Here is a 27941-nt window from a genome sequence, read left to right on the forward strand (position 1 = left end):
TTGATACAACAGTATAACCCAATTTCCATCCCATAAAAAAAGAAAGAAAACTATTGCGATTATGTGGACTGCAAATACTACAGTAGGTGTCAAATGTGTATTTCTACTTTTTGGACTCTCTGTCAGTGAGAACTGAATTATATTAAGTGTCAGTCACTGCTGCTTTTCAATTCTGCACCACTCTCTCCCCCTCAGAGCAGTGAATCAATCACTTATTCAGCCTGGCTGGACTGCTGTACTTAACCAGTCAGACTGCACCACCTCACTGCTCCCCTATAATAGAAGAAAAAAGTTCACAGGCAGCCCAAGTCAAAGGGAGTACCGCTCTTTAATTCATGAATCTTAAATGGAAGGGTCCTTGCTTGCTTCCACCTCAGTAGAAGCTGAAGGGGAGGTTGTTCAGAATGTACCGACCTGTATGTTGGGGTCCTGCTATCTCCATTATACAGCCTCACATTGAAGCTCGCTATGGGCACATGAGCTGGTGCGTTTAGACAGACCTGCAGACAGAACTAGTGTGTCATATAGGCCTAGAATAAAAAACAATCAGTAGCATGAACGCTGATTGTAATTTGTACGTTTCATTACAAAACTGACATGTCAGTCACCAGCTAAACGTATACCGCATGCAGTAGATTATAAATGCGTGTATGTGTGCATATTATATATATAAACACAGTATATACACACATTACCCCCAAGTCCAACGACGAAATACTAGACAATCAAATAACCCCCACCCAGCAGGATGACTCAGTTCTCTATTAAACGCAGAGGTTCTCTGGAATACTTATATAATTACTGCCAACTCATCTTCTCTTAGTAATATCAAACATAGATAGGCCAGCATGATGAAACAAGCCATTGACTTGCTCATGTTTTAATACTGTAACCCTACATCTGCGCATATTTTAGATAGATAAGAACATATTCCAATGTCCTTGGGTGTAATGTTAAATCTGGGACTCAACATGCAGGAATGTACTGCCCTCTAGAGGTGATAAAAGTCTAGTGACTGACTCATGCAGAAAGTCCCATAACCTTGCCTACCCCACACACCAAATGCCTCAATTTAACCTACCAAAAGCACCAAACCGTAGGTAAGGAAGTAGTCCGAGCCATGTGGCCCATTGGGCAGGAGCCCATCTCCCGTTTCTGTAGTGTGAGGCGGCTGTACAAGTACACCCCCTGCACATGACACTAGCATGTAATGCTGAGTGCCAAGCGAGAGGTATTCGGTCCTATGTTTATAGTCTTTGGTATGACTTGGCTAAGGGATTGAACCCCGGCTTCCCAATCTCAAGGCGGACACTAAGCACAAGGTCACCAAACCCGTGTCTAAACATTTAGTACCAACACCGCCCCACCTTAAACAAGTCACAACAAACCCATGTTTTTAATCTTAACAAAAAAATGTAACCACACCAAACAATATTTGATTGGTCAGGGGCACTCTCATTCTTCCATTCCTACACTTCCTGGTTAAGCCTAACCCCCAACCCTTAATCAAGATGTGACACGAAAGCATACCATAAGAAATTTTAATAACTTTATTTTATTTATTTTTTCCAATAGATCTGTACAACCATGAATCAAACCTTTTGATGAGCCTAGCAAAAACTGACCGGTACATATTCAATGCTTGTGGGCAGGATTGCTTTAACACTCATTTAAATAATCAAATGATTAATGTCTAGCTAGGCAAACACTTCACACCAGGTTCTACAGACAGAGAACATTGCGCGGCTTGAGCTTAATTTATACTGCATTGCACGACAGTGACCTTTGCCAACAAAAAGAGATTTTCAAAACCAGCTCTTATTGGCAAGAGACAGTCATAATACAGAGTATAATTCAGGCTTTTGGAACCAGAAGAGGCGGGATGATCAGAAAAAAAAAAAAAAAAAAGTAATTATGTTCCCTTTAGTTTCCATATCTCTCCAGTGTTATACAAAAGTACAGTGAAATATCTTATTTACACAGATCGGCACAAAGTCAACAGTTCTAGTTTGATAAAGCAGGGCTTAATTAATTTAATCAGGATTGGTGAAGGGGAGAGGGGTACTGCTGTAGTGAGATGGAAGGAGAAAACAACAGTATAGTTGATATGGAAATATTAATGTTCCAATTCCTCTAACAACAGTTCTGAGGGTGTCTTGCAAACACCAACACATCTCTTGAATGAGGAACTTTGATGAGGTATGTCAGTTTCCTAGCCTAGAGGTCCTATGTTCATTAAGGACAGACATGCCAAGAACATTTATGAACTGTGGTTCTTCCTTCCCTGAAGCTTATGGAACAGAGGAGAAAGGATCGCAGACACGCTCCTTCAATTCATCGAAGAAAGAGACAAATGATCTTGACAGATTACTGAAGTTAATCATTTAAAAGAGTAAACGTTTGAGAAAGTGCAACTCATCTGTGTTATGTTGACAAAGGTTGTGTACTTGAACCTTCTAAAGCTGCCAGTCCTTAGTCTAACAGTATTAAAACAAAAAAACAAAAATAAATTGAAACCGTTGTTTTTGCACCCAGTTCATCTAAATCAAAATAAAGCTGCCTTATTGCTAGTGTAGGATTAGTACTCTCATCTACGGGGTAGAACCATTGAAAAAAAAATACTTCATAAAAATATGACATGTTGAGCAAACAACAGCTCAGTCGTCCCAAAACAACTTCCTCATTTAGAATTACAGTTACAACGTAGAAACAGACTCTTCATTAGATTTAGAGTGAAACTAACACTGTCATAACAGCAGTCCAAAACTGGGGAAGTTTGAAATCAGTGCTTCCAATACATCACACTAAGCATGATCATCATTCAATGTGTCCAAAAATAATAAATCTCAATATGTACACTCTGTTCAAAAAGTGTGAAAACCAAATTCCAAAGCAAAACTCAAAACAAAACAAAAAGCTCAACAATACAAGCTAGGTTTTGAAAGGCTTCCTGTAGTATGACTGGTTCTTTATGCTTATCTGCTCTGTACTGTAATACACCACTGACCTAAGAAAGGGGCTGTCCCTTTTGTGGACGATATGGACCTCAATCATCGCAATGTACACAAACGACAAAGACTTTCGCCCCTAACGGATTCCTCGTCTTTGAGGACATACTTGGTTCCTTATCCCTCGACTTTGAATGTGAACAGAATGTGGAGTAGCAGAGCGCAACAGAAATACCTGCTAGCGTGACACAGGGTTCTAGAAGACGTTAGGCCTCGACACAGTGAATACTGCAGGACAGTCACTCCTGGGCGGGTTTAACATGCATATTGGAGACAAACAAGAGTGGATTTATGTAGATTCATTGGGCGTTCATTTCAGTGTTGTACGCTTATAACAAGATCAACTCAAAAGAAGTTGCGTAGTGTTCCAGCCAGGTCGAGTGTCATGACCTGTAGTGTTCCAACAAAACACGTGGATTCTGTCCCCTCTGTTAAGTCCTTGGACAGCTATACTGGGAATTTCAGTGCGAGGCTCGAGGACGGGGTGGAACTAGCGGACTAGCGCTCTCTCATCACGTCGTATGGAAATGCTGTGTGGTTCTCGGTGCACGAGAGCAGTCCGGGGTTGACCACTAGGAACAACTAGCAAGAAGGCTCGGCTTGTTGCTCCCTTTCAAAATGGAGAGCTGGCTCCATTTCCCTAGAGACAGAAGCCTGTTTCTCCATAAGGCCACAGTGTTGTATGAAGGAGGCCAGGGCAACTCGACCAGGTATAGTGGTGTCTCCTGCACTCACCCATGTCAAACAAAGGGAGAGGCAGGGCGTGTACAGGGCACAGCACTCACCACCCTTCTGCTCTTTGCAGTTCTACCACTTGTCGGTCAAAAAGGGACAATTGCTCTCCGCAGACAAATCCAATGACCGACAGGGCTGAACGCACTTTTTTTTGTTAGAACCCAGGAAGCTGCTCTATCACCCATCAGACGCCGACAGCATCTTGAGACGAACGACAAAAGTGTCTCTCACACATAGAACTAGTGTCTGAAAATGAATCTCCCAAACTGTACAACACAGAGAAGTGAATTGACTGTTGTCACAGTACAAGTGTGTAGGTGACGGAACAGATGACGACAACGTTGGTCCTCTCCGTTGACCGACACAGATATTAGAGTTGAGATAGATCCACAGCATGACAATCCATAGTCAGATAGTGGGTCGAGGTCCAGAAGGAAGTTTTAGGTAGGACGGAAGGGGGGGAAAAAAAGGGGGAAAAAAGAATCTGATTTACCTTTATTTACTTACAATATAGATTTCTGTTTTTAAAATGTACAAGTACTTGGTTTTTCTTTTCTCCTTTCAAGTTCTTTTGGTGTGTAGGGAGAGGGACAGAGAAAGTACCGACTTATTCTCAAGCAGTACTTAGTTCTCAGGTTTTGCCTGCATACAATAACTTTTAATTTAATTTTAAAGGTGGTGTAGAAAAAACAAACAAAAAAAGCGAAAAGAAACCATCTCATATCCAGTGGCCATGTCCCACTGAGGTGTTGTGAAAGACATCTGGTGGGTAATGGGTTCCAGACCCTTTCATCAGAGGGGAACCACAGGTCAGAAATGATGCAGATGTGGAGTGGAAGAGGGAAGATGGAGGGTGTTGGGGATGGATGGGGTGGTGGGACTGTTCAAAAGCTGTCCACCCAGGTTCCAAACCCTCTCTCCGCCAATGTACGATTCAACAAAATCACCTGCAGGGAGGAGACAAAGTCCATTACAAGGATTTCATGAATTGACAGCATGGACACAGAAACAATTAGGGATGCATGATTTATCAGTCCTCATATCGGTATTGACAGGTGATTACATGCATTATTGATATAGGACACAATATGTAAAATTATGTTTTAATAATATTCTTCCTGCTGTTCTACATACTGCCAACCAGGTGAAGAAATCACAGATTGAGGCTTTAAAAGGGGCTACACCATGATTTTTATTTTTATTTTTTTTGGGGGGGGGGGTTATTTTTTGGGCTCCCCATTGTCTCTTGTACCCCAAAAAATATATTTTTTTAACATTCAGTCATTCATTCTCATTTCAGAGATTTTCAGAATGGGCGTGTCTGAACAGGCTATCTCAGAATGGCAATGCAAGTGACATCACTTGCATTTCTGCCCATGTATTTTGACAGACAGAATTGCTCAGTAGCACCCCTCTGCCCAAAAGGACGTTTTGGTATTGCAGCTGAAAAAGCTTGGAATGACAGACAATCAGATTGTGAGAAAAAATATCTGGATGTTTTTTTTAGGCTTACAACCTGTTTAATACGTATTAGGGGGCAATATTTATATACAATATATTTTTGAGTGGTGCCAACCACTCCTATATCTGACTTTGTCCGTGTGTCCGTCCGTATGTATGTATGTCTGTCTGTCCAATAAACAAACATTGATGACAACATCAATACGGGGCTCATCAAAAGCACCACTCTCTTCACACAGGATGTGATTTTTTTTATATTCATGGTGTAGCCCCTTTAACCTTTGCTTTTATACGAAATATCCGAGACGATTAAGATTTTATGGAAGATGCATCTAAACACGTTTGACCACTTCAAATGCTCCAATCTAAAATAATAACCGAAACAGCCAATCTACAAGCTCTCAATGCAGCGACGCATTGAGAGCCATTGTAGATAGTCTTTTAAGTCGTTCCCAATATGTCACATCAGTATGATCATTATGTGCCAACTACATTGATGTGTTTGTGTACCGCTTACAATGTCTGCAGTGTGGAATTTAGCCATACGAGGAAGACAATATGGGTATCAATTAAAGTCGATATGACTATGGAAATAATCGGATAGCGGCCAAATTACAATAACGTGCTTCCCTAAAGAAGACCAAAGTCTCTATTTTGACAGCGGTAAATGTCGATGTTCATCAGCAGTGCAATTGATGCGTTCAGAAATTTTACCCACAGCTGCCAGCCAACGTAGTTAATGTCACTACTTTTGCACGATACGGTCATATGACCAAGTATAAAATAGGGCATTCATTTATGAAAAAGCCTAACATGGAATATGGCTAAGATTTCTGCCCGACAGCAACGACATACTGTATAATTGTGTAAAGAAAATGATTTCAGTACCAGATATGTCCTACTATAGACCACAACAGTTGCACTTGCTGCCATGTTTTCACCAGTACTGGTGCCAGAGGTAGAAATCCCATTCATTTCTTCAGAAAAGTATAATATTGTAGTTGACCAGTACTGATTTATGATGACTATTTACGCTCTGTCATGATAAATTGACCACATATATGAAGTTAAACAACCAAATTCTATCCAAACGATATCTTAAAAGTAAATTCCGTGCCTCAAAAAAAGAAGTTTGAGAAGTAAAAACAGCGCAGCAGAAAACTGGCGCTCGTTCCATTTTTGTAGGCTGCACTGGGTTCCACTCGAACAGTTCACACGGACGCGCACATGCGTGCGTTTCATTTACGTCCCGGATACCCGGATGTCAAAACATACATAGTAGGGAAAATACAGATTTCAGAAAGAGGACTGTGTTTCAATGCAGGAAAACACCCCAGCATCATTATATAGTGGCTGATAGAGGGGAAAAAATGCAAAATATATATATATATAAATATTTTTAAAATGTAGGCTTAATGTTGCCTAGAATCCCTTTAAAGTAGAATGATTGCATACAGAGCATATAGCATTGTTTTACAAGTAGGACCCTCGTGTTAAGTCTACAATGGACTCTTACATTATGGCTGATAATAACATTCTCTACGGAGAAAATTAATGGGACATTTACTTCCAGAATCTCACCCTTGAGGTTTATACCAAGACCATTGTAGGAGCACTCCAAACATACCTCATCTCCTACCATGTTCCACAGCTGAACCAATGGGAGGCCTGTGTTGTTATCGTAGTTTGAGACCTTTACAAGGAGAAAGAGAGAAATGCCAAGTCAACAAATGATGACCTTGACTGAGTTGTACAGGTGCTCAGTGTTGAATAACAGGCTTTACCTGTGCAAGCAGTGGTACTCCTCTGGTCATCTCCTCCAGCGCTGTGCTGGCCTCTGTTGAAAACCTATCCTCTCCTGTTGAAGGGGATTTATTCCACATGTTAAGACAGCTAATGGGTCTTGTAAGCACATAGTTACAGAGTAAGTTTGCAAAGTGAGTCTGTTGACAGATGTGAAATGTATAGCCGCTTAAATGTAACTGAATCACACACAAAAATCTATAAATTAATGCAAAGGATGGCGTGTCTACCTGGAAGTGGGGCAATGTTGTCAAGTAATACCTCAGCACCTTGGAAAGGCAAAGTTACAAAGTCCGACCTATGAAATAGATAAAGAAATAGTGAGTTTTCAGTCAAAGATGGTGTCGCAACTTTTAGACTGAAAGGGCACAGAATTTCAAAGTGCATGAGTGACACCAACCAACAGACATCAGATACAATCTGCTCCTCTTTATACACATTCACAAGTGTCAATAACCAGGACGTCAAGTAATAAGTGCATGGTGAACACAGCAATATTGAATAAGTTGTAAAACTGCGTTACTAGTTCTCTAAATATCGGCCACTGAAAAACCATAATCGGTCGATCACTAAATGAACCCATTTAGGCGTAAATTTCAGTCCAGAGGATGACATTTCTAGATTTCTCAGATCATCTTGCGTGACGGGGGAGGGGTGGTTTACCTTATCTGCCGTAACGTATCAATCTTGACTCTGTCGTAGCCTCCGTAGTCCACGTATCTGATCTCAACCTCGTTGGTCTCTTTGTAGAAGGTAATGACCTGGGCTCTCCACCAGGCTCCTTCTATTGCTGGAGCTGCACAGATCACACCCACTGATGCACACACACACACACACACACACACACACACACACACACAACCATCTCTGCCGGATCAGTGGACTGTTGAATAATCTTCAAAATCAATGTCGCTTCAATGGCCTTCAACGCCACAGTGTAAGCATTCCCAATGATGTTAATCCTATTGAAACACCATCGAGTCTAGTCACATACTTGTGTAGAGACCATTATTGAATGAATATTTAAAAAAGGAGCTGGAAGTGGTTCTTTTGGTTAAAACAAAACTTTTGTTAAAAAGTTAAAGCTCTATATTGTGATAGTAATCACTGCTATAGCATTTTTGTTCTTTAATGGTGTCTCCATCTTCCCAGCTCTTAGTGCACAGAATATTCTCAGGTGGGTTGCCAATTTCATCCATCAATCAGGAGTGAGGATCATTTATCAGCTTCAAGTTTATATCGTTTCAATTCCAACTTTGTCATGTCTTTGTTTCATTACTTCCTATTTCAATGTTGTGTTTATTATCTCCACCAGAAGGCCGGAAGGACCAAAAGTGAGGGATTATGTTTTCAGTCCTGCACTTCTGTTCCATTCACTGCCAGACTTATTGCTGGCCGCGTTTGCCCACTGCCAGAGATTTTTCATTGAAAAAAAAAGTACTCTGGAGCTGAGATACAGAATTTTTAAGCTTTAAGTTAACAAGGAAGTGGATGGGAGTCTTTTCCTTCGAAAAATCATATCTCCTTGGTCTTTGGGTCAAAAAAAAAAAAAATTATAAAAAAAAAAAAAAAAAAAAAAATGTTTTACGTCTGTGGCAGGTTTGGTAAACGGGAATAATTACGTTTATTACGTCAGTGGCAGTGTATGAGTTAATTTAAAGTCAATGGATGAGCAGCGCTGCTCGCCAGTCCTAGAGCTGCAGAGTGGTGGGGGCGGGCCTTAGCAAAGGGCCAATTGTTTTTGCTCTGTCTGAAAGCTGCTGAAGGCCATGGTCAGGCAGAAACCTTGAATAAAAGGGTAAGACCAGTGGTGTCGTGGAGGCCACACGGAGTAGGACGGTGTGTGGCCAGTCATTTTTTCACGTGCAAGGTACGGCACGGTACAGTACAGTGCACGCTTGTGCACGCACGCGCACGCACGCGCACGCACGCTATAACGTGTCCCCCGCCCCATAGATTCACAAGCTAAGTACCCAAATGGCTACTTTGCATAACAGGTTTGTGAGAGTGAAAATGTATCCTCAGATTCCTCACACCTAAAGGCTACACAGTAAGCAACACAGCATGTTAGCTTCAGTAGGGCTGCTGCCAGTATCCCATCTGCAGCAGCAATGCCTCAGCCACCGCCAAAAAGAGAAAGATACACGTTCAAAGCAAACTTTTAGTTTCAGCTCTATAATTCATGGCATTCCTTTAATTTGTATTAATTTGTATAAGACTAAAACTAAAAAACATTTCCTATACAAACATGTTTCCTCTTTAAACAAGCTTAGTGCTTTATGAGCCTTCCAGTTTAGTAGACCTTGTATTGCAAATGTGTACATCCATGTACTGTTGTTCTCATGTCTTACTAAATAAAGTACATCAATCAATCAAGCATGTTTCCTAATTTAAGGTAAAATAAAATGCACGCGGTGTGCGTGCAGTCATTAAAATACCGTCCTACCAGTAAAAATAAAATCACCATGACACCGCTGGGTAAGACTATATATATATATCAAGGTCGGGTCTATAATGCATTATAACCACATTTATAATTTATTATAACGCACAATTATAAAGCATTATAAACAGGGGTGCACATAACTGGTGCGCAGGTGCGCATGCGCACCCAAAATAAAAAATGAGCACCACATCAGACGACGCAAAGCGCTTTTGCGTACCAACAGCTGGGACAGGAATTTCCAAGCTTTTATTTTTTAGCAAAACTAAAAAAGCCTGGAGATCGAGGACGCATGCTCCACGTGATTGTGTGAGTGTCTCGCATCGCCTCGCTGTCACCGATGATGAACGCACCGTGATGGTGCAAAATATGCCGTGAACGTCCCAATCTGGCGGATAAAAGCAGCGCAGGGCACCAACCTTGGGGGCTTCACCAAACGATGTGAGAAAAAAAAAAACGGCGAAAATCGACGGAATTTGCAAGCAGAGCGTCCCCTTTTTTTTTTTTTTCTCGCGCAGCTGCACCCCCCCCCCCCCCCCCCGGCAAAACTATCCGGTAGGCACCGTGCTGACTCCCCCCCCCCCCCCTCTATGAGGCATTATAACTTATTATAATAATATCATTTTAAGTGCTAGTCGTAATGCATTATAACTACCAGGTAACATATATACCAGCACTTATAATACCTTATAAACATTATTAGATTAGATTAGATTTATTGGTCCCCGTGGGGAAATTCGTCTTCACTGACTGTACATTACATAAAAAGACCATTATAAGTAGTCATACATGATTATAAACCTTTATAACAAGTATTATAATGCCTTATAAGCACATTATAGACCCAACCTTTAAGTAAAGTGTTACCAATAAAAGGTATTGACTGTGCATCCTCTAATGTTTACTTATGAAATTTTAATGGTTTTGTAAATCAGCCTAATAAACTACAGGGCCATTGGAAGCAGTGTGAGGCTGTATTGCTGTATTGTGCTTTTTGCTTTGGCAATGTAAACGTATGTTTTCTCATGCCAATAAAGCCCTTTGAATTGAATTGAATTGAAAATTGTGAGGCGGTTTCTCTGTGTGATTCTTTTTGAAAGACAGACATGGCAATCTTTACCTGCTGGCGAGGGCAGGGCAGGCGTGCCCGGCTGGGAGTAACAGAGGAACATCTGTTGGTCCAGGCTGCGCAGGGCGTGGTAGGTCGGGTGAGTGTGCTGCTGGACGAACACATGGCCGGCCGACACAATGTTCACCACGATCACCTCCACCGTTACACCGCTGGGAAGCATCAACTGGAGAGACAAAACCATAACAACACTTACATGCTGTAGTCCACTTTGAACACATGCACAGTGAGGAATGAGAATTTTACATCAGAATGGTTAACATTGCCAATACTGAGATCATGATCATATCGTGATCCAAGCGCGACAGGGCAAATCCAATTCCTCTCATTTTGCAACCTGGTTAGGTTTTTCAAAAATGATTATGATGTTGTGCTTGTGTGATTATGATGTTGTGCAATTCCCCAGTTATATTTACTGACATGGAAGGAAAGGAAAATCAAATAAAAAGGCGAGGAAAATCAAATACATATTTCATGGAGGCTGTGGTGGAGGAGTAGCAGGCAGCCTTACCCAGGAGGTCATGGGCAGCGAGGGTAAGGTGAGGGGCTGGGCTGGAGGGGCATACAGGTTGGTCAAATCCAAGTCTTTAAACTTCTTCCCAATCAACGACAGAGCTTTGTCAACCTGCTGCTGGGTGCCTGTATGGTTAAACAAACACAATGTAAGATAATGACAATTTGCATGCCGCAACTGTACACTGCCACTATAATCATTGAAACTAGCTTCAGTGTAGGTTACAACTGAACTAGCTGCCGAGGCTGCAGTCCTAGATGAAGACCCAAGGTGTCATGAATGTCAAAATGTGTTCAAGTAGAAAGTTGCAGCCAAACATTATCATTTCACGATAAGATAACAAAGACATGCTCCGAAGCTTCTCTCGCTCTGCCGTACTCTGTGCAACAGACTCTTATGCTTGGTACACTTGTAGCAAAGACAATTATTTTAACAGAGTGGAAGACTTCCATTGTTCCTTGTTTCACTAGATGGCTTAATGAGTTTGTATCACTGATACATCTGGAGAGGCTGCAACAAACAGGACAGTCTAGCACCATTCGAGTGCATCTGGGGTCCTATCACGGGTCAACTTGACTGCTGTGTGACTGCTCTGTTTTGTACAGTTGTTGTTAATGTGTCCAACTGTTGTATTGTGGTTGCCTATACAGTACCTCATTATGATGATGTTAATTAATTACTCACATTTATCATGCATTATAGTCTGGTGTTTGTTTGTCTTACTGTTATGTCTTGTTGATGTAATCTGTCTGTTATGTCTTATACAAACCAATAAAAACTAATATATATTTAAAAAAAGATGACAAAGATTACTGGTGGAAAACGGTAGAATAAATTGAAGGGTTGACTCTCTCTCACCTTCTATGTGACAGATCTGGAACTCTTGTGTGTAAGGCAAGGTGGAAATGTAGATTTTTGCTCCCGAGTTTTGCTTCAGGAAACTCACGTATCTTCCCTGCTTCCCAATTAACCGTCCAACCAGATGCTGTTGAGAAGCAGACACATTTCAGAGAAGATACCCCTAATGTGTTCACTGAGACCTACAACATCCTTTATTTCAACCCTCACCACAGCACACGTGGAGGACTTGGCTTCCTTTTCACTGGTTCCATGTTTGGAGAAAAGTTATGGTAAATCCTACAGAGAAATCTAATGTGCGCTCTATTTAAATAGAAACTACTTAATCATTTTGTGGGAGCAGGGGACAGTGGTGCGATCAGCTCCACTCAAGGTGGTAATCTTTGCCCTTGATCTCTGTCCCATCTGCAGGCCTCTCCTCGTCTTGGTAAATGATTAATTATGTGATAGGCTCACTGGACAGACAGCCTCCATTGACCTGATTTATGCAGTTCCTTAAGCAGGGCCGGGGAATCAAACTCGACTCCAGAAATCTACCACTGGCACCACTGAGGCTTGAATATGACTATTTCTGCAGACGGTCCATCAAGACTCAATCATACGGCTAATTATGTCCAATAAGGGTATGTACACAGTACTCTCAAACCCTATGGGAAGTAGCCACAATGCACACACAAAGCGACAACCTTCTAAAAGTGCTTCCAAAAGTGCTACCGAAATGTTTCAACTTTTTAAAAGTGTCAATAACGAGGACCGTCTTTTTCTGGTAGTAGGATCAAAACAAATTCCACACTGGGAATTTTTTATGCAAAATGGAAATCATGAAGACGTTTCTTTGTGATTCTTGCTTACCTTTGGCACCTCAATGTCCCAAATGATGACCTCTGAACTCTGGCCAGCCTGACTGCTCAAGCTGTCCCCAGCCCCCATAGTGCAGCCACTGTCCACAGAGTCCATACTGTTGACATCAGAACCTGGGCACACGCACAAACATTCATTAACGTCACTGTCACGTTAACAAAAGAGAACACACACCGGCACAGTTAATTGAGTACATTACAGATTTTGGGGGTTTGGTGCAGAACAGAGGCTTTAAAAGAATATATGCCCACTGGCAGCTTCTGCGCTCCTTACACCCAACTGGAAATTTGGCTAAAGGCTTACACTAGACGAAAGGCCATGGTGTGATCAACCAGTAGGGTGCATCCACGAATCTCTTTGATATGCAACGTTGATATGTTGGCCTGAGGCTAGTGCTAGAGGACTGGTCATGGTCTCACTCAAATAAGAGTTCAGGGAGCATTAGTACTATAGAATGTGTTCAGAATGTGTCCTGGGCAGATTGGTGGGGCACTGAGGAGTGCATTCATACACGCTCACCCTCGAGTTGTGGGTGACCAATCAGAGCCCCCTATTCAAAGCGGGAAATCTTTTGCTGTGACATTTTAATCCGTTTGTAACGCCCCCTTGGAAATGAATCGAAGTTCCAGACTAATATCTGCGCAGTGATATTAGTCTGGCCATGCCAGGCAAGGCAATCTCCCCATTTAGAGTTTGCAATATTGTGTGCAATTGGACATTTTGGCCTACAGGTGGCGCAAGAGGAAAGGCCATGGGGTCACGAAAATCCCTGGGTTCATCCACTGGAGTTACTCCAAGTGCATAGATCAACCAGCAATTTTCAAAACATTTTGTTTGGAACCAGACTGACCAACATAGCCAGTCTTAGACTAATCCAATATTCTAATGGTAACTCAAATATTTTCAACAGGTCACTTTATGCAACAACATAATTCAATGTCGTTTCACCCGCGCCCCAGGTTCTTGAAATGGCCTCAAGTTCATGTAGGAGTGTTGTGTTGCAGCCCATGAAAAAAAGTCACTCCAGGTCTCCAATTTTGTTATTTAACCAATTTGAGCACACATTTTTATATCAGTGTAGAGGTTGGCTTTGATCCTAGCAAGAACCATGTTATCCCCCCTCCCCCCCCCACACACACACACTAGACAAACAGGTTGTAATATACATAGTCACCCATTTTCTGGCCAATCAGACCGAGAGACCAAATACAACCACATTAGTTTTATTGTATTAACATCAAGGTTAGACGTTAATGTTTATTCCTACAGCAGGGCAAGTACTTCTCCGGGCAACTTCCCCCCCCATCTACATTTCTACTTTCCCCGATTACGGAGCACCGTTGATGGCGGTGCAGCACATACGTTTCTCTCACATTATACTTCAGTGTTTTTTCCCCTATGCTTACCATTTTAGGGGGAGCCTACGTGGGATGTTGGGGTGGGCGCTTACAAGTTAGCTAGATGTAGTGTATTGTCTAACCAATGTGTCGCAAACAAATCACTCAGCTCCATATATGGGCACAAAAGGGGGCATGCCCATATATGGGCATATACTGATGACATCAGGGATCTTCATATATGGTCATACAAGGGACAAGGACTGACAGATACAGAGATCTCCATATATGGGCATATCAGTCATATTGGCGGTGCGACGTAGGTGCGAGGGCCGCGTAGCGGCCCAAAACCTCTAGTGTTACAAAAACATCATGACATTAGTAAGAAATCATATTTACTTTTGCTTTTGGGGGATGGACTTTTTTTTTTAGCATTTTAAATTTTGATTAGAGCAGTGAAGAGCACTAATCGATTTTGTCACATGCCTAGTACGGGAGTGTCACAACATTTCCAGTGAAGGCACAGTAAAACTCTTCTTCACTTCAACAGAACTACATAACAGATCTCCACTTCAACAGAAAGTGAAACAAAATGTACTCTACTTATAGGCATTTCTAAACTTTCTCACACTAGGAAAGTATTCCCGTCTCCATCAGGATTTAGCAGAGCTCTTGCGCTGTACAAAGCCCCCCCAGCAGGTGTGACCAGTCCAAGGGATGTGTTGGGATTGGAAACACTTGACAACAATTAAGATTTTCTTTAGATAGAAAATCATGCCCATCGTGTATATAAATCGGGCTTTACGGATTTAGTGTTACCCATGACCACAACAAAACCAGGTGGATGAAACACATTGTGTTCAATCACTGTGTACCAATAATGATAGCGGTAATAGAAATATATTCATAGTTCAAACAGATCAAACTCCGTAACTAAAACACTAGCGAAACCTTTTCAGCCCTATGCAGTCAGGGAGGTTGCAGCATTTCAGCATTATTTAAGTGAGCCACGCTGTCCACTCACTGAAGATTCAGCAACACTGTAAACAACAAATTATTAACATACATGACTAGGGAGTGTTAAGTAAACACATGCTTACCTTAAAAAAGGTAGGGTAAGTGATTTTCTTTGGTTAAAAAGCTCTGTATTCTGATAGTACTCATTGCTATGGAGTGTTTGTTCAGTAAAAGGAGTCTACCTGTCTCTCCAGTCTCCAGCTCTTTATAAAACAGAAAATGCATTTTCGTTGAAGTTTCATTTCCAATTTTATCCAATCGGGATAGAGAACTTAATCAGGATACAGATTAAACAAGTGAAATTGGAAGTGATGACACTAAGAAATGAGCAGGCAAAACTGGAACACTATAAAAATTAAGCTTAAAAATGGGTACTTTCTCCTGATTGGCTGAGATTTTGACACCTACCGGAAAATGTATTTACTGTTTATTAAAGAGCTGGAGAGACGGGGAGACTCCTGTTACAGCACTGTTAGTGCTGAAATATCGCCCCTGCCATTGCCCTTCATTGTCAAGTGTTCCCAACATGGGTTAGGAGAGCTTAAGAGCTCCCCTAAATCCTGATGGAGACACTTTCCTTGTTTAAGAGTTTAGAAAATACCTAAATGCCTAAAAGTAGGATCAAAAGTCTATCACTTTGAGAATTCTGGGCCAGTTAGGGTCGATTTGCTCCTTGAGTGCTTAATAAACATGAGCCGTGGTCATATTTACACCAATATGGTAAATGAATCCCCTTCTACCACCAATAAGCATCACAACCAGACAACGTCTCAATTGCAGAGCTCACCTCCAGACTGATCAGTCTCTGTCTCGCTTGTGGCATGAGCTCCGTTCCGTAAGCCCATCCCGTTGAGCCTCTTCATCTCACACACAGCATCTATGCTGTGCTCCTCCGGCAAGGCCACCGCAGCCGCCGCCGCCGCCTCTGAGGCAGCCTCAGCCGAGAGCTGAGGCAGCATGGGCTCTGACATGTCTTTAACCCGTATCAAATCCACCCGTTTGTCAGGCACGCTGGTCTGAAGGTTCCCGTTGCCGACGCCATCCTCAGAGTGGAAAGTGCTGCAGGCCGAGTCCTCTGCCAACCCCTCGTCTCCCTTAAGTCTGTCCAGGACAGGCAGCGGTGCGCCCTGTGCCGCTTGGTGTGAGCTCATGGGCGAATAGCTTCTCTGTACATTATCCTCTTCGTTATCCCGATGACAAACTTCTGCAGGCTCCCAAACTAGTGCAGAGGAGCATCCGTTAGGCAGCCCTTGTTCTTCCCTCTGGCTCTCTCTCGACTCAGGGCCGATTGGGGAGGGACCTCCCTGTAGGAGCGAGTGCTGTTCCGCTGCCATTTCCCTTGTGAATGGCTGTTGTTGAGAGCATAGCTCACCATTGGCCAGTGGCATACTGCTGGTGCAGCCAGGTGGGCTGCTGTCCGTGTCCTGGCACCTGACAACGCCAAGGACTTCCTGGGTGGCTGCCGAGATCACCTCGGTGATCAGGCCGGCAGCCAGGTGTTCCAACGCCTGTTCCTCGCTGCGTGCACTGCTCTCCTCCTGCTGCCCTTGGGACACCAGGGAGTCTTCTGAGGCCAAGCCTTCGGTAGCAGAGTCTTGGACTGGCACCTGGGCTGCAGGGGCTGTGGCTGGAGTTAAAGAGATAGGAGTGCTGGTTAGGACATGGTGATAGGAGCTTTGCGTTGATGTGGGGGACTTGGGTGTGGATTCTTCTTGGGCCTTAGCCAGGGTGGCTGGAGAAGAGACAGTCTCATCTTTGGTGGTGATGGCGGCATGTAGATCTTTGATGGGTTGGGCTGCACAGCGTACCGACACCTCTTGGGCTGCAATCTCACCCTCTGGCTCGGGCCTCTCTGCGTTGGTGAGGTCTGTTGCTGTGAGGGAGTTATGGATGACTTGTGGTGACCGATGGGACAAGAAGGCCGTTTCTGCTCTAGATTCTAGAGCGAACACAGGCTCTGTAACTACATCTTTCTCATGCTGTGTTACCAAGGTAGGTAATGCACCTTGATCTGGGACCTTGCGGTCTTTCTCTGGTACCCGACAGAATGGGGGCTCCTCTATGCTAGGTGGCAATCGGCTGGAGTCTGCAGTCTTGGTATTTTTTTCGAGGTCCGTTCTGACTTTGTCATTGAGCAGGACTTCATAACACTGGTCCTGTGTAGGTGATGTTTTAGTGGCGCGGATATGAACCTGGGCAATGACTTCCTGTTCTGTAGACCTCTGCTCTTTGACATTTGGAGGTCTGACTCTACTAGCCTGTTGGTGGGTGCTGGGGGTTGTGTCAATTGTTGGGGATATGGTGCCTTTCTCCACCAGACCGTTGCTCCCTGGTGTCGGGGAGGTCAGATGGCCCATAGTGGGGGGAGTCTCTTCTGCAGTATCGTGGCTGGTGATACGCTCTTTCTTGCGTGAGATGTACCACCACCAACCTAATAGCGCCAGGACACCAGGCAGCGTGTAGGGGACAACAGAGCGGAACCTCAGCGGCATCTCCACAGGACCCTAGCAGCTACACCTAACAGAGGAGACACAAAGAAATCATGTTAGTATAACAACAAGGACTATTCACAAAGAAATCATGTTAGTTTAACAACAAGGACTACTCACATTCAATTTAGTTGAATCACAAATGCTCGTCCATGCAATGCCCTGTACCTCTGGTTTTCTATCCCACCAGATAGGTAATAGCATAGAGTTATAATATAGGTAATAGCATAGAGTTATAAGATTGACCACCAGGCGACGGCCGCTTCACTGTTCTACCGTGGCTCTGGGGGCTTGGGTAATAGACCTTTTCACAGCAGCCATTTGACACATAGTAGTAGTAGTAGTCATTAATGCTACTAAATAAGGTTCCATTCAGGTCAAGCAGAGTCACAGTGCTAGTGTGCATAATATTGGCTCACTGGAAAGGCTCTGCTACAAACATTTGTATCATTGTAACACCTGTGTTTACCCTACTATTTCATGTCACTAGGCATGTTATGGCCACTGACATTGAGACCTGATGAAGATCCACAGTGGTCGATACGTTAACGAATACTTTTTTGAAAAAAAACTTCTACTGGGAGCTGAGTAGTGTGCAAAGTCAAACTTCCCTTCCTTCTTAATCTCCACTGACATGAAATAAACATACACTGCAAAACCAAATATGGATTCTACAGACCCATTTTGATTGATTAAGAATCATTGCTACTCACTAAAGGGCCTACTCTGTGTGGAGTCTGCATGTTCTCCCCATGTCTCCTAGGGTAGTTAATACCCTCACAAAAACATGTAGTAATCCTGGTCACTATACTGCCTCCCCCTGGTCAGCCGGGGCACCTGATGGAGGGGAAAGGAACTGGTTGGAATAACGTGTTCCTTCCACGCGCTACGTCCTACGAGGGAAACTACCCTGTCAGGTGATAAGAAGGTCAGTTGGCTCTCATGCATTGAAGGAGGCATGAGCTCGGCCCTGGGCTCCCTAGGCTGGTGGGGGGAGTGCAGTGCCCAGGATCACTTAGAAAATTGGCACCGGGTAAAAAAAAAAGGGTTACAAAAATCGTGGGATAATTTTCTTTTAGAAAAAAAAGAATCATCGCTACACCAATTTTCAACCCATCTTCATTTGATTTTTGTCTACTCACTCTGTCACAGAGGAGGGCTGTGGACAGTTCAGATACCCGCCTACCAGTGACATCAACGGTTGGCAGGTTTGGTAATTTCAAAAATGGAGGAGGAAAAATGGTGCGGGAAATTTATGCCAGGAATAGAAAGCCTGCCGTTTGTATTAGCTAGGCTTCCTCATCGATGCAGGTTTCTGTCCACTGACAGAGTAGAATATAATTGTACCATATTATAATGAGCATTAGTGTGGACCAGTTATATTTAGATAGGTTGAAAATGGGCGAAGTCATCCTTTAACCGTACAGGTAGTACAGTCAAAAGGTTATGCTAAAAGCACAAAATAAAAAGCCCCAGGGGGCTCGTTTCCATTGTACTCAATCCATCAGTAATACATGCAATACAAATACGAAACATATTGGAATAAAACTCTGGTACAGCGAAAAATGTCTGCGAGTGCAACCAGTGCGTTATTGGTGTGAAGGGGAGCGAGGGGTGGGTCTTCACTCACTCAGTAGAACTAAATCACAAGCCCCGATAACATACCTCGCTTTATCATAAAAAAATATATTAAATGGGACGATAATTTACAAAAACGCATATCATGCTGTGTGAAAGAAGAGTTGAAACTAGCGATTGAAAACAAATCTTTATGAGAAGGTTTACTAAAGGTAATAGAATCAAGTGTTAAGTAAGGCCAAGTTCCCATGGACTTAAAATGGGATAAAATGTACTTTGCAGCCAGAGGAGGGGAATCAGCGATAAACATTTTGGGAGCATGTAGTACAGCCATGGTCCTGCTCCAGCAACAAAACTGGAAGCCTACAGACATCGCCTGCGGTCACAATATCTCCTGCCTCTCCTTATCACCACTCGCTCATTGTACCAGGAATTATTAAAGACACTGGCTTGGTTAAACGCCTTCAGCTATAGTGTAGTTGAATGCCAATCTACCTGTGACATATACACACAGTGTCATCAGCATGTCATAGCTGGTGGGTGGAGACGGTGTGGGAGGAAAAAAAAAACATTTCCCCCTCTGCCTGTATACAGGAATAGCATGGTTTTAAACTCAGATGCTGTAAATTAATAGTAATTTCAAAAGTAGGTGCCATGTCTTTTACAAATTCTTTGTTGTCACACTCGACAAAGAATGCTACATAAACAAATGTATCCTTATATCATGAAGGACTGTACTGATGATCCAATGCAATGTTGTATACCCACATTACCAAAATATACAGTATTCCACTGGTAAGCGACACCAATACATTTTCTATAGATATCAATTAAACTTACCATAATATCATAAACCAATAGCCGTTAATTCCATGTACAGCTTTGACACGGCACTTAAGTGTATTGAGGCCATTCGACGAGATTTACACACAAGCCAAATCTTAACCTATCCTCCTATTTCAAACCTACAGCAAGAAAACATGACAATGAATATGAGGCTAAAGCAGCACATTTACAACAGGAGGGAGCTACACAGTAAAATCCTCAGTGCCAATTTAGCCATAACCAAATGGACACAAATGGTCCATTTGGATTACATTTCTACACTACAGATTTTTATGTCATCTGTTGTAATACCGTGTTGTGAGGGTCCGAGGGAAGCCATTCAGAGTAATTAATTCAACATTTTTAGTACTAGTAGTAACAATCCAACACGTTTGTGGCAAACGTAAACATGTTTTTTAGCCATGTTCCACAGGTGACCAAAACTCTTCCTCCTGGCGTAAGACTTGCAGCTACTTTTTTTTTTTTTACTTTTGTCTCTTTATTTGGTATACACATTTCTTTTATTGTGCAGCACGATGACTATAACTATGGATAAATCTGTAATGTAGGCTACATCTCGTCTCATATCCGTTAATAAGAAAACTTCCCAAGGGTGACACCCATTTAATTCTGGATGTCCTTCTGATGGATTTCGATTGGTTGTCAATGTTTCTATTATACATAAAATATATGTAAAATCATCCTATTCGTTGTGCGGAGGTGACGTTTTGGGGCGCTCCTGTGTATCTCCATAGGCCTATAGCATAGAAATGAGTGGTGCCCACTGCTTTATAGAATATTGTTGTCCAAAGTGTCCATGACCGTTTAAAATTAAGCGTCCTTTGTAATCAATAATTCATTGAAAGAAAGCTGAGCTATGCAAGGGAATGCTACTGAAATTTGCTTGTGCTCCAGGACAGTTTGGTCTTCATTAGCAAAGACTTGACCAGTGGCAAAGACTTGACTAGTCCAGAAATTAGAGTAGAACATTATATGACAAATAGTGAAAATAGCCAATCGACAAGCTCACGGTGCGCCAACTTGTAGATCTTTTAGAATTTTATTTATTTTTTGCCTAATGACATGCCCAAATTAGGGATGGCAGGGTTCATGTGGTTATAAAATACAGGAGCTCCCCAGCATGTAAAGGTTTAAATGTTGCTGATGCAAAGGTGCTTCTGGTTGTAAAGTGATGACATCGCGGGACAGAATTCTTATCCTTTGGTTTTTAAAAAGTAGAAGTTCACCCAAAAGATTACTTATTTTCTATCAATTACACACCCCATGAAGCCTTGAACGGAGATTTTTCTTTAGTTTTTATTGCACTCTTAGCCAATAATTTGATGACCGGCGGAGGAGACTCAAAGAGTCTCCTACTGAGTCTCCTATTGACCAATGACCCGGTCATCAAATTATTGGCACAGGAATGCGACAAAAACAAAGAAATCTCCATGATTTCAAGGCGTCATGGGGTGTGTAATTGATAGAAAATAAGTATGTTTGGATGAACTACTCCTTTAATTGGTAAACAGACTTAATGTTAGTGTAATTAGACACATCTAATTGGGCATCCCTAGGCCATGAGGGAAACCTTTGGGGATTTTGAAATTGAGTTGCATTGTACAGAAGTCATCTGTCCAATATGATAATGCATTAATCAAGAGGGAGTGGGATGTCCAGAACGGCAGGTCTGCCAGCCGTCAGAATAGATCACCTCAGGACACTGAGCTCTATGGAGTCATTTACAGTACGTTTCACGTGGGAGTGGGCCCCACTCCCACGTGAAACGTACTGTAAATGACTCCACGGGGACCTCATCTAGGGAATTGGCAGGGTGGTTTCAACAAGATCTCAAATTCATTAGACTTGTTCACACACGGCAAACAAATGGTGTGGGCAGAAAACGAGTCTCTGTGATGACCGGTGGTATGCTTGTCAGAAACAGGCCCTTTAAACTATTTAGTCAATTTTTAATACATTATACACTTATGTTTAATTAAAAGTGTCTGTAGCATTCATTAATCCCCAGTGTCCATGTAATGGGACATGGGGCCCATGAACTACAGAGTTACTGTTGCAACCATTTCGGCCACTGTGCCATACAACAGGACACAGTGAATTTGACATAGTTGCACTGCAAAAGTACTACGTGGTAAAGAGTCTTAAACCTAAAAATATAGCAGGCTGAAATTGAGCTAAATAAAATGAATAATTGCAGTTAAAAGTTAAACTGAATAATGCATTATTTAAGCACATTTGTGCAGCTGGTTTAACCATGGCTTTGTCATAAAGAGCCTAAAACTCTCTGGCCTGCACTAAACCCGGCCATGTTTATCATGTAATAGTTAGCATGTAGATGGAGTTGTGACATTTCTACACTTACTTAAACATGGAATTCAGTGACCTTTGGTCAAACATGAGAGAAGAATAACCTTATGAGATTAGACCCAGTACAATGAACTTAGCTTTTTTTATCTTCATCTCTCTTTACTCTCTGATTTGAGCATCTACAGTGTTTTCGACTTTCATTCATTCATTAAAAATAATTCACAGCCTTGTTGGAAACCTGACTTGTTTTAAGAGTTCACTTGAGTCCATTTAAAAATAGCTTACAGCCAAATGGAAACGTAAAACCAACCAAATGGTAAAACACAAGCCCGGAATGAAGGGGTGTATTTGTTGTTGGGGAATCAGAACAGAGAAAGTGCCTTTTAACCCTTTTTCTAGTAGGTAACTGTGGTGTTAACTTTGTCAGCTGTACCGCAGGGGTTGGGTAATGACTTAACCTCCAGCGATCCTACAGAGCATGCCCAGTTCTGTGCTTTGCTGATTGGACAGAGAGGACTCCCTCACCATGTTAAAAAAGGAAGTCCAAACATGCCTTTCCTTAACGGACCTGCACGACCCAGCCTTTACAAGGAAGGAATGCGTCACATGGGTGACTCCCTCACGTAGCACTCTTGTGGCAGTCAGGACTTCCACTGGCACCTGATCCCAGGCACACATACACACAGTGTGTGTGTGTGTGCCAAATAACCTGGACTTTTGACCTCTACAGGCTTGACTGTCTGGCTCTCCTGCCCTGCACTGCAGAGTGAACCAACATTAGAGTACAGGCTTACTGATGGACCAATGTAACATACAGTACATTGAAGACATTACATTTAATTTGCTCCGTCATATCATTGCCTAAAAAAACAATGGGTCACCAGGCAAATTATACACACCTTTACATTTGACAGTAACTTAACTTAACTGCAATGCAACTTTAAGCACCTTTCTGTGGTCGCTGTGTTGAAATATGCATGGCTACAGGCACTAATTTGTCCGTTATGCTGCCAAGACTCTACTACACACACAGCTTATTTTGAAGGTACAACACTACTCTGAGTCTGTAGCAGTGGAAGAACCTCATTGAGGGCTGCTGTTTCACCAGGATTAAGCTTTCCACCTAAGAGGCTCAAGTGATGAATGATGCACGATTAGAACAGGTTAGGTAGAAGACCATGAATGGTAAACCAGCCTTGTTGAGGCAAGAGAAGATGTTCATGAGCAGGTAAGCTTAGTGTGAATATAATGATAGTCTGAGGAATGCACTTCATGCAAAGAGTACATTTTGTAGCTAATTCACTTTGACATTGTATTGATGACTTAAAAAATAAAATTAAAAAAAAGTTACGCCTTGAATTTCTAAAACATGGCATCAATATGTATGGCCGGTTTTGAGCTTGCAAACTGTCAATACATTTCTACTTCAAGTAATAAACATCTGTGTTTTAAAGTACAAAGTAAAAAGGTAAACAAAGAACGCACATCCAAACGATAAAATCCCTTGTGCAGGACATAACAGTCTAAAATAACTCGAGAAAATAAAGACACACTGGACCATGCACCACAAGTTTCTTATTTTAAAATACAAAAGGAAGGAGACATTACCATTGAGGTATACTATTCACTAATGTGTTAAATAATCAACACCTAAGCTAGACACAAAAGCAGCATGCCCATACAATGCACTGGCCCGCCAAAAAACGACTACAAAAACAACCAGCTTCATGATTTCACAAGAGAGGGGCTTCGTGGTATTCTGATGTGGGGCTGGCCCTTTCGCGGTCACTGATGTGGCGGGATAAGGAAATCAGTGGAACAAGGCTGAGGTGAGGGGATTACAGTAGGGTAAATCAGAAGTCTCACACTGTGGGCTACCCTCAACACCCACCACGTCTCTCTTTGCTCTCCCTACCCAGCAACCTACCACAGGCCTACAGCCTGTAATACTATAATAGGCCTCCAGAACAAACACAGACATATGTACCCAATACCATAAACAAAATACAAGCCACTTGTAAATCAACGTGTCAATCTGGGACTCCTGGGTTTTTTGTTTTTTGAAAGTACTGCACTCTCCTAAGGAGGCTTTCCATTACTATGTAATGTAGTTTCACTTACTTGGGATGAGATAAACATTGAGTGGGATGAGCTAAGGAGAGACCGTTGTGACATTGCACATGTGGTCAATGAACTATAAATCATTTGTCAAACAAATGGAAAAACAGTAGGGAAGACTTGCATTACCTTGAACTTATTTACATAAGACTAGTGCAAATCGAAGGGATCAAATCCATTTGTAACAGCCATAAAATAAAGTTAAGCTCTAATAATTAATGCAGGTATACTTTCACTTCCATATCAGTGGCACACACACACACACATGCCTGTGTTGTGTTTACGACATTCACCTTCAGCAAGGTTAGAAGAATAGAGGCTCTAACGCCCACATGAAGTTGACTCGCTTCTCTCACTGCTGCCAAGCGGATCCAGTGACTCCCCTTTCAGGCAAGCGGCAGCAGGCCTGACTCGGGTGCATGTGTCCCAGTATCGGGCCTGACTGGGGTGCATGTGTCCCAGTATCGGGCCTGTCTCTGGTGCATGTGTCAGGCATGACCCAGGGCAGGTGCATGTGTCCCAGTCAGGCCTGGCCCAGGCCAGGTGCATGTGTCCCAGACTCCCAGTCAGGCCTGACTCGGGTGCATGTGTTCCTGTCAGGCCTGAACCAGGACCAGGCGCATGTGTGCCAGACTGTAGCACTGCTCAACATGAATGTCATGAATCAGCCGGTGTTGGTTGCTGTGCTGACCTTGGAAGGGTTGGATAACTGAAGGGTATAACTCATATATTTGCTTTACATGTCAAAAACACAACACGGTAAACACGGCCGGTACGTGTGGCCCTGCCTGCCAGTCTGACTGTAAGCTGCTTATTCCAGTCAGCGTTGCTGTATTTGGAATACGAAGCAGCCTCAGCGTCCCTTTGATATGAGAGTATCACTGTCCGTCTCCTCAGCCCTGCAGAGCACAGTCCGACTCATTACAACGTGTTTGATCGCTACCGTCGGCTATCAGACTACTAGCATCAACCCAATGGAGGGGGGGGGGGGGGGTGGAAGAAGCCAACACAAATATTGTTATATTGTTTTTGTTGTGCCATGCTGCGATCGCCAATGATTGCCCAAATTCATCTTTTTTTCTCCCTCTTCATGTAACAACCACCGCTACACTCCCAACTTCGAACGCTATGCTATGGCATTATGGCCCCCTCTCTGTCATCATTACACAGCATACATGGCTGCCCAGTATCTACAGTAATAACGATAAAGCAGCTCCACCTCGAAGCTGCGTGCTTTATATCCACATGATCCACACTGCACTACTCTCACAGCCCCAACACGGTGTCTGACACTCGATGCACGGGCTTCCTACGGCCGAGGACGTCATTGTTGTGCGGTGTTTCCATGTTGCAGAATAATAAGAGACAACTTGCTAGCTGTGTGTGACCTACACGGACGGTGCGTAATGAGCAGCATGGTGGCTATACTGGCTAGGCCGCAGCGGCAGGATGACATTATAATGGACCCCGTTAGCCGCTATGTATCCTAACGCAGCGGTGTCACCAAAACACATGCTGAAAAAAGGACAATAAAAGGGGCATGGTGCGGGTGCGGGTCTCGTGTGATCCGTCTGTCCCACAACTGTCTGGATAATGGAAGCTGCTTGTTTTAATTTTAGCAGCTCGACTGACAGTCCATCCAGGACACTGCGGCGGCCATGCTGATACACTATACTACTTATATTCCCATCTATGACAGCTCGCGTTGCACGGCCACAACATGGATCTTTAGAATCATTGCACATTGGAGGTCATGATTTGCGCACAATTGTCGCAGAGATCCATGGACGTTCTTACGTGATGGGTCACATTATAGCGCTAATTCTGCTCTGCGACCTGGGCCTCCTGGACCTTAAGTCTCATAGCCTGTTAGCTTCGGCTCTGTAACACGACAGACAGCGACACACTGCCGGTCTGTTGGCTCACTTATCATCATTGCTTATGGTGATCACTATTTGTCACTCGGGAGTCACGATTCATGCGAGATCCACAACTGCTCGCCGTCGGACGTTGTAGACAGACGCGGCGCGGCTGTCTGGGACGAACTGGCGTCCCTCTCCTATAAGCCACCATTGTATAAGGGGATAGCGGCTGATGGCTAAGTGAACCAGGCTAACCTATGGCTACTGCTACAGCCCACTGCTGGCTGCTGTATGTTGTGATGAAGCTCAATGACAAGGACATTTCTCCACAGTGTGGATCGGTTTGACTAGACGGTGTAACGGCTGCAATGGGTGGAGGACATTCTACACGTGTCTTCGCAACACTGCTGCTACCCGGGTTGTTAAAACTATAGGTGACGCCGACGTCCTGTCTTGCTGCTACAATGTTAACGTTTAACTTCATCGCATTCACTCCCACCCACCAGGTTTACTTACTGAATGTTAGTGTCCTCAACGCCGCCACGGTGAAATTAAGTCAAGTGATTTCTAATGTTATATGGATGGATTCCGGGCCCGAGTCTGTCCTCCCAACGTGTCCCACTCAGCCAGTGTCTAATGTCTATGTCTCTCTCTGCCTCTCTCTCCCCCACGTGTTGACCGTCCAACACTCTAAAAACAGACCCAACAGCTGATCAAACCTCGCGATAGCTGCGCGGCCCACACGGCTCCCATCTTCCATTTATGCACTCCTTAACGGAGATTAACCACTTAAACCCCATATGGGTAACCGGAGTCCCTCAGGGCTCAACACTAGTGTATTTTTTGTTTACTGCTATAATTGTGGGGAAAGCATTCGCTGAAAAATAGCCGATCGACAAGCTCACTACTCGACAGCTTGTCCATCTGATATTTTCAGCAAAAGCTTTCCCCACAATATGGATGCTGGGGGTTTAAGTGGTTTAAAAAAATGCATGACTGTTTAAGTAAACCCGAGATCAACCAAACATGCATCTTATATAGTGACTTATAATAAGACTATCGATTGTTTAAAGCAACTTGCAATGGATGGGCCTAGTCTACAAGATATGCAAGGAAACAGCTAGGCGCCAGCAGGGAGTAGGGACACCCGGTTGGCGTACCTGGCTGTCAGACACACAGGCACAACACCAGAGGGAGCTCCAATCAACTCTGGTGCTATGCATTGCCACAAAAATGTGGAATGCCCTTCCAACAGATACAAAAAAAAGTGTGACTCCTTACCCTCCTTCAAACCCGCCATAAAAGACCACCTGTCTACAAATGGTAACTGGTCCTATTATCATCTAAGCTTAAAACCAGAAATGACATATTGCTACTATGATGTCAGTTATATTATTGTATGTCTTTGAATGTCACTATGAATTGAATACACAGCACCATAATGGAAATAAGCCCTCAGGGCCTTTTTGTGTTATCCTTTTAGCACCATTGTATAATCGTACCACTGTACTATTAGCAAACTGTTAAAGTATTCAATCAATAAAACATTTTGTAATGCATATCTGAGGAGTAAAG

The 27941-nt window shown here is 43.1% G+C and overlaps 1 protein-coding gene across 1 annotated transcript; it reads right to left on the bottom strand.

Annotated features, from left to right (window-relative positions):
- Window positions 1-1539: 1539 nt before the first annotated feature.
- akap1b (A kinase (PRKA) anchor protein 1b) lies at window positions 1540-27027 on the bottom strand. The gene is made up of 11 exons (XM_084065131.1): window positions 26883-27027; window positions 15954-17683; window positions 12804-12925; window positions 11952-12078; window positions 11091-11218; window positions 10571-10745; window positions 7671-7821; window positions 7238-7305; window positions 6989-7062; window positions 6832-6897; window positions 1540-4690 (listed from the first exon to the last, which is right to left on the bottom strand). The coding sequence occupies exons 2-11, from the start codon at window positions 17656-17658 to the stop codon at window positions 4628-4630; spliced, it is 2679 nt and encodes an 892-aa protein (XP_083921257.1). The 5' UTR covers window positions 17659-17683; window positions 26883-27027; the 3' UTR covers window positions 1540-4627.
- Window positions 27028-27941: the final 914 nt, after the last annotated feature.

Source organism: Gymnoscopelus microlampas, assembly GCF_963454915.1.
Source record: "Gymnoscopelus microlampas genome assembly, chromosome: 8".
NCBI classification, from domain to species: Eukaryota; Metazoa; Chordata; class Actinopteri; order Myctophiformes; family Myctophidae; genus Gymnoscopelus; species Gymnoscopelus microlampas.

Coding starts and splice junctions, on each gene's coding strand:
- akap1b (XM_084065131.1), bottom strand. CDS start 17,658: ATGCCGCTGAGGTTCCGCTCTGTTGTCCCCTACACGCTGCCTGGTGTC. Junction 11,219..11,951: donor CCAGATCTGTCACATAGAAG/GTGAGAGAGAGT, acceptor TTAACCATACAG/GCACCCAGCAGCAGGTTGAC. Junction 6,898..6,988: donor GAGTACCACTGCTTGCACAG/GTAAAGCCTGTT, acceptor CTCCTTGTAAAG/GTCTCAAACTACGATAACAA.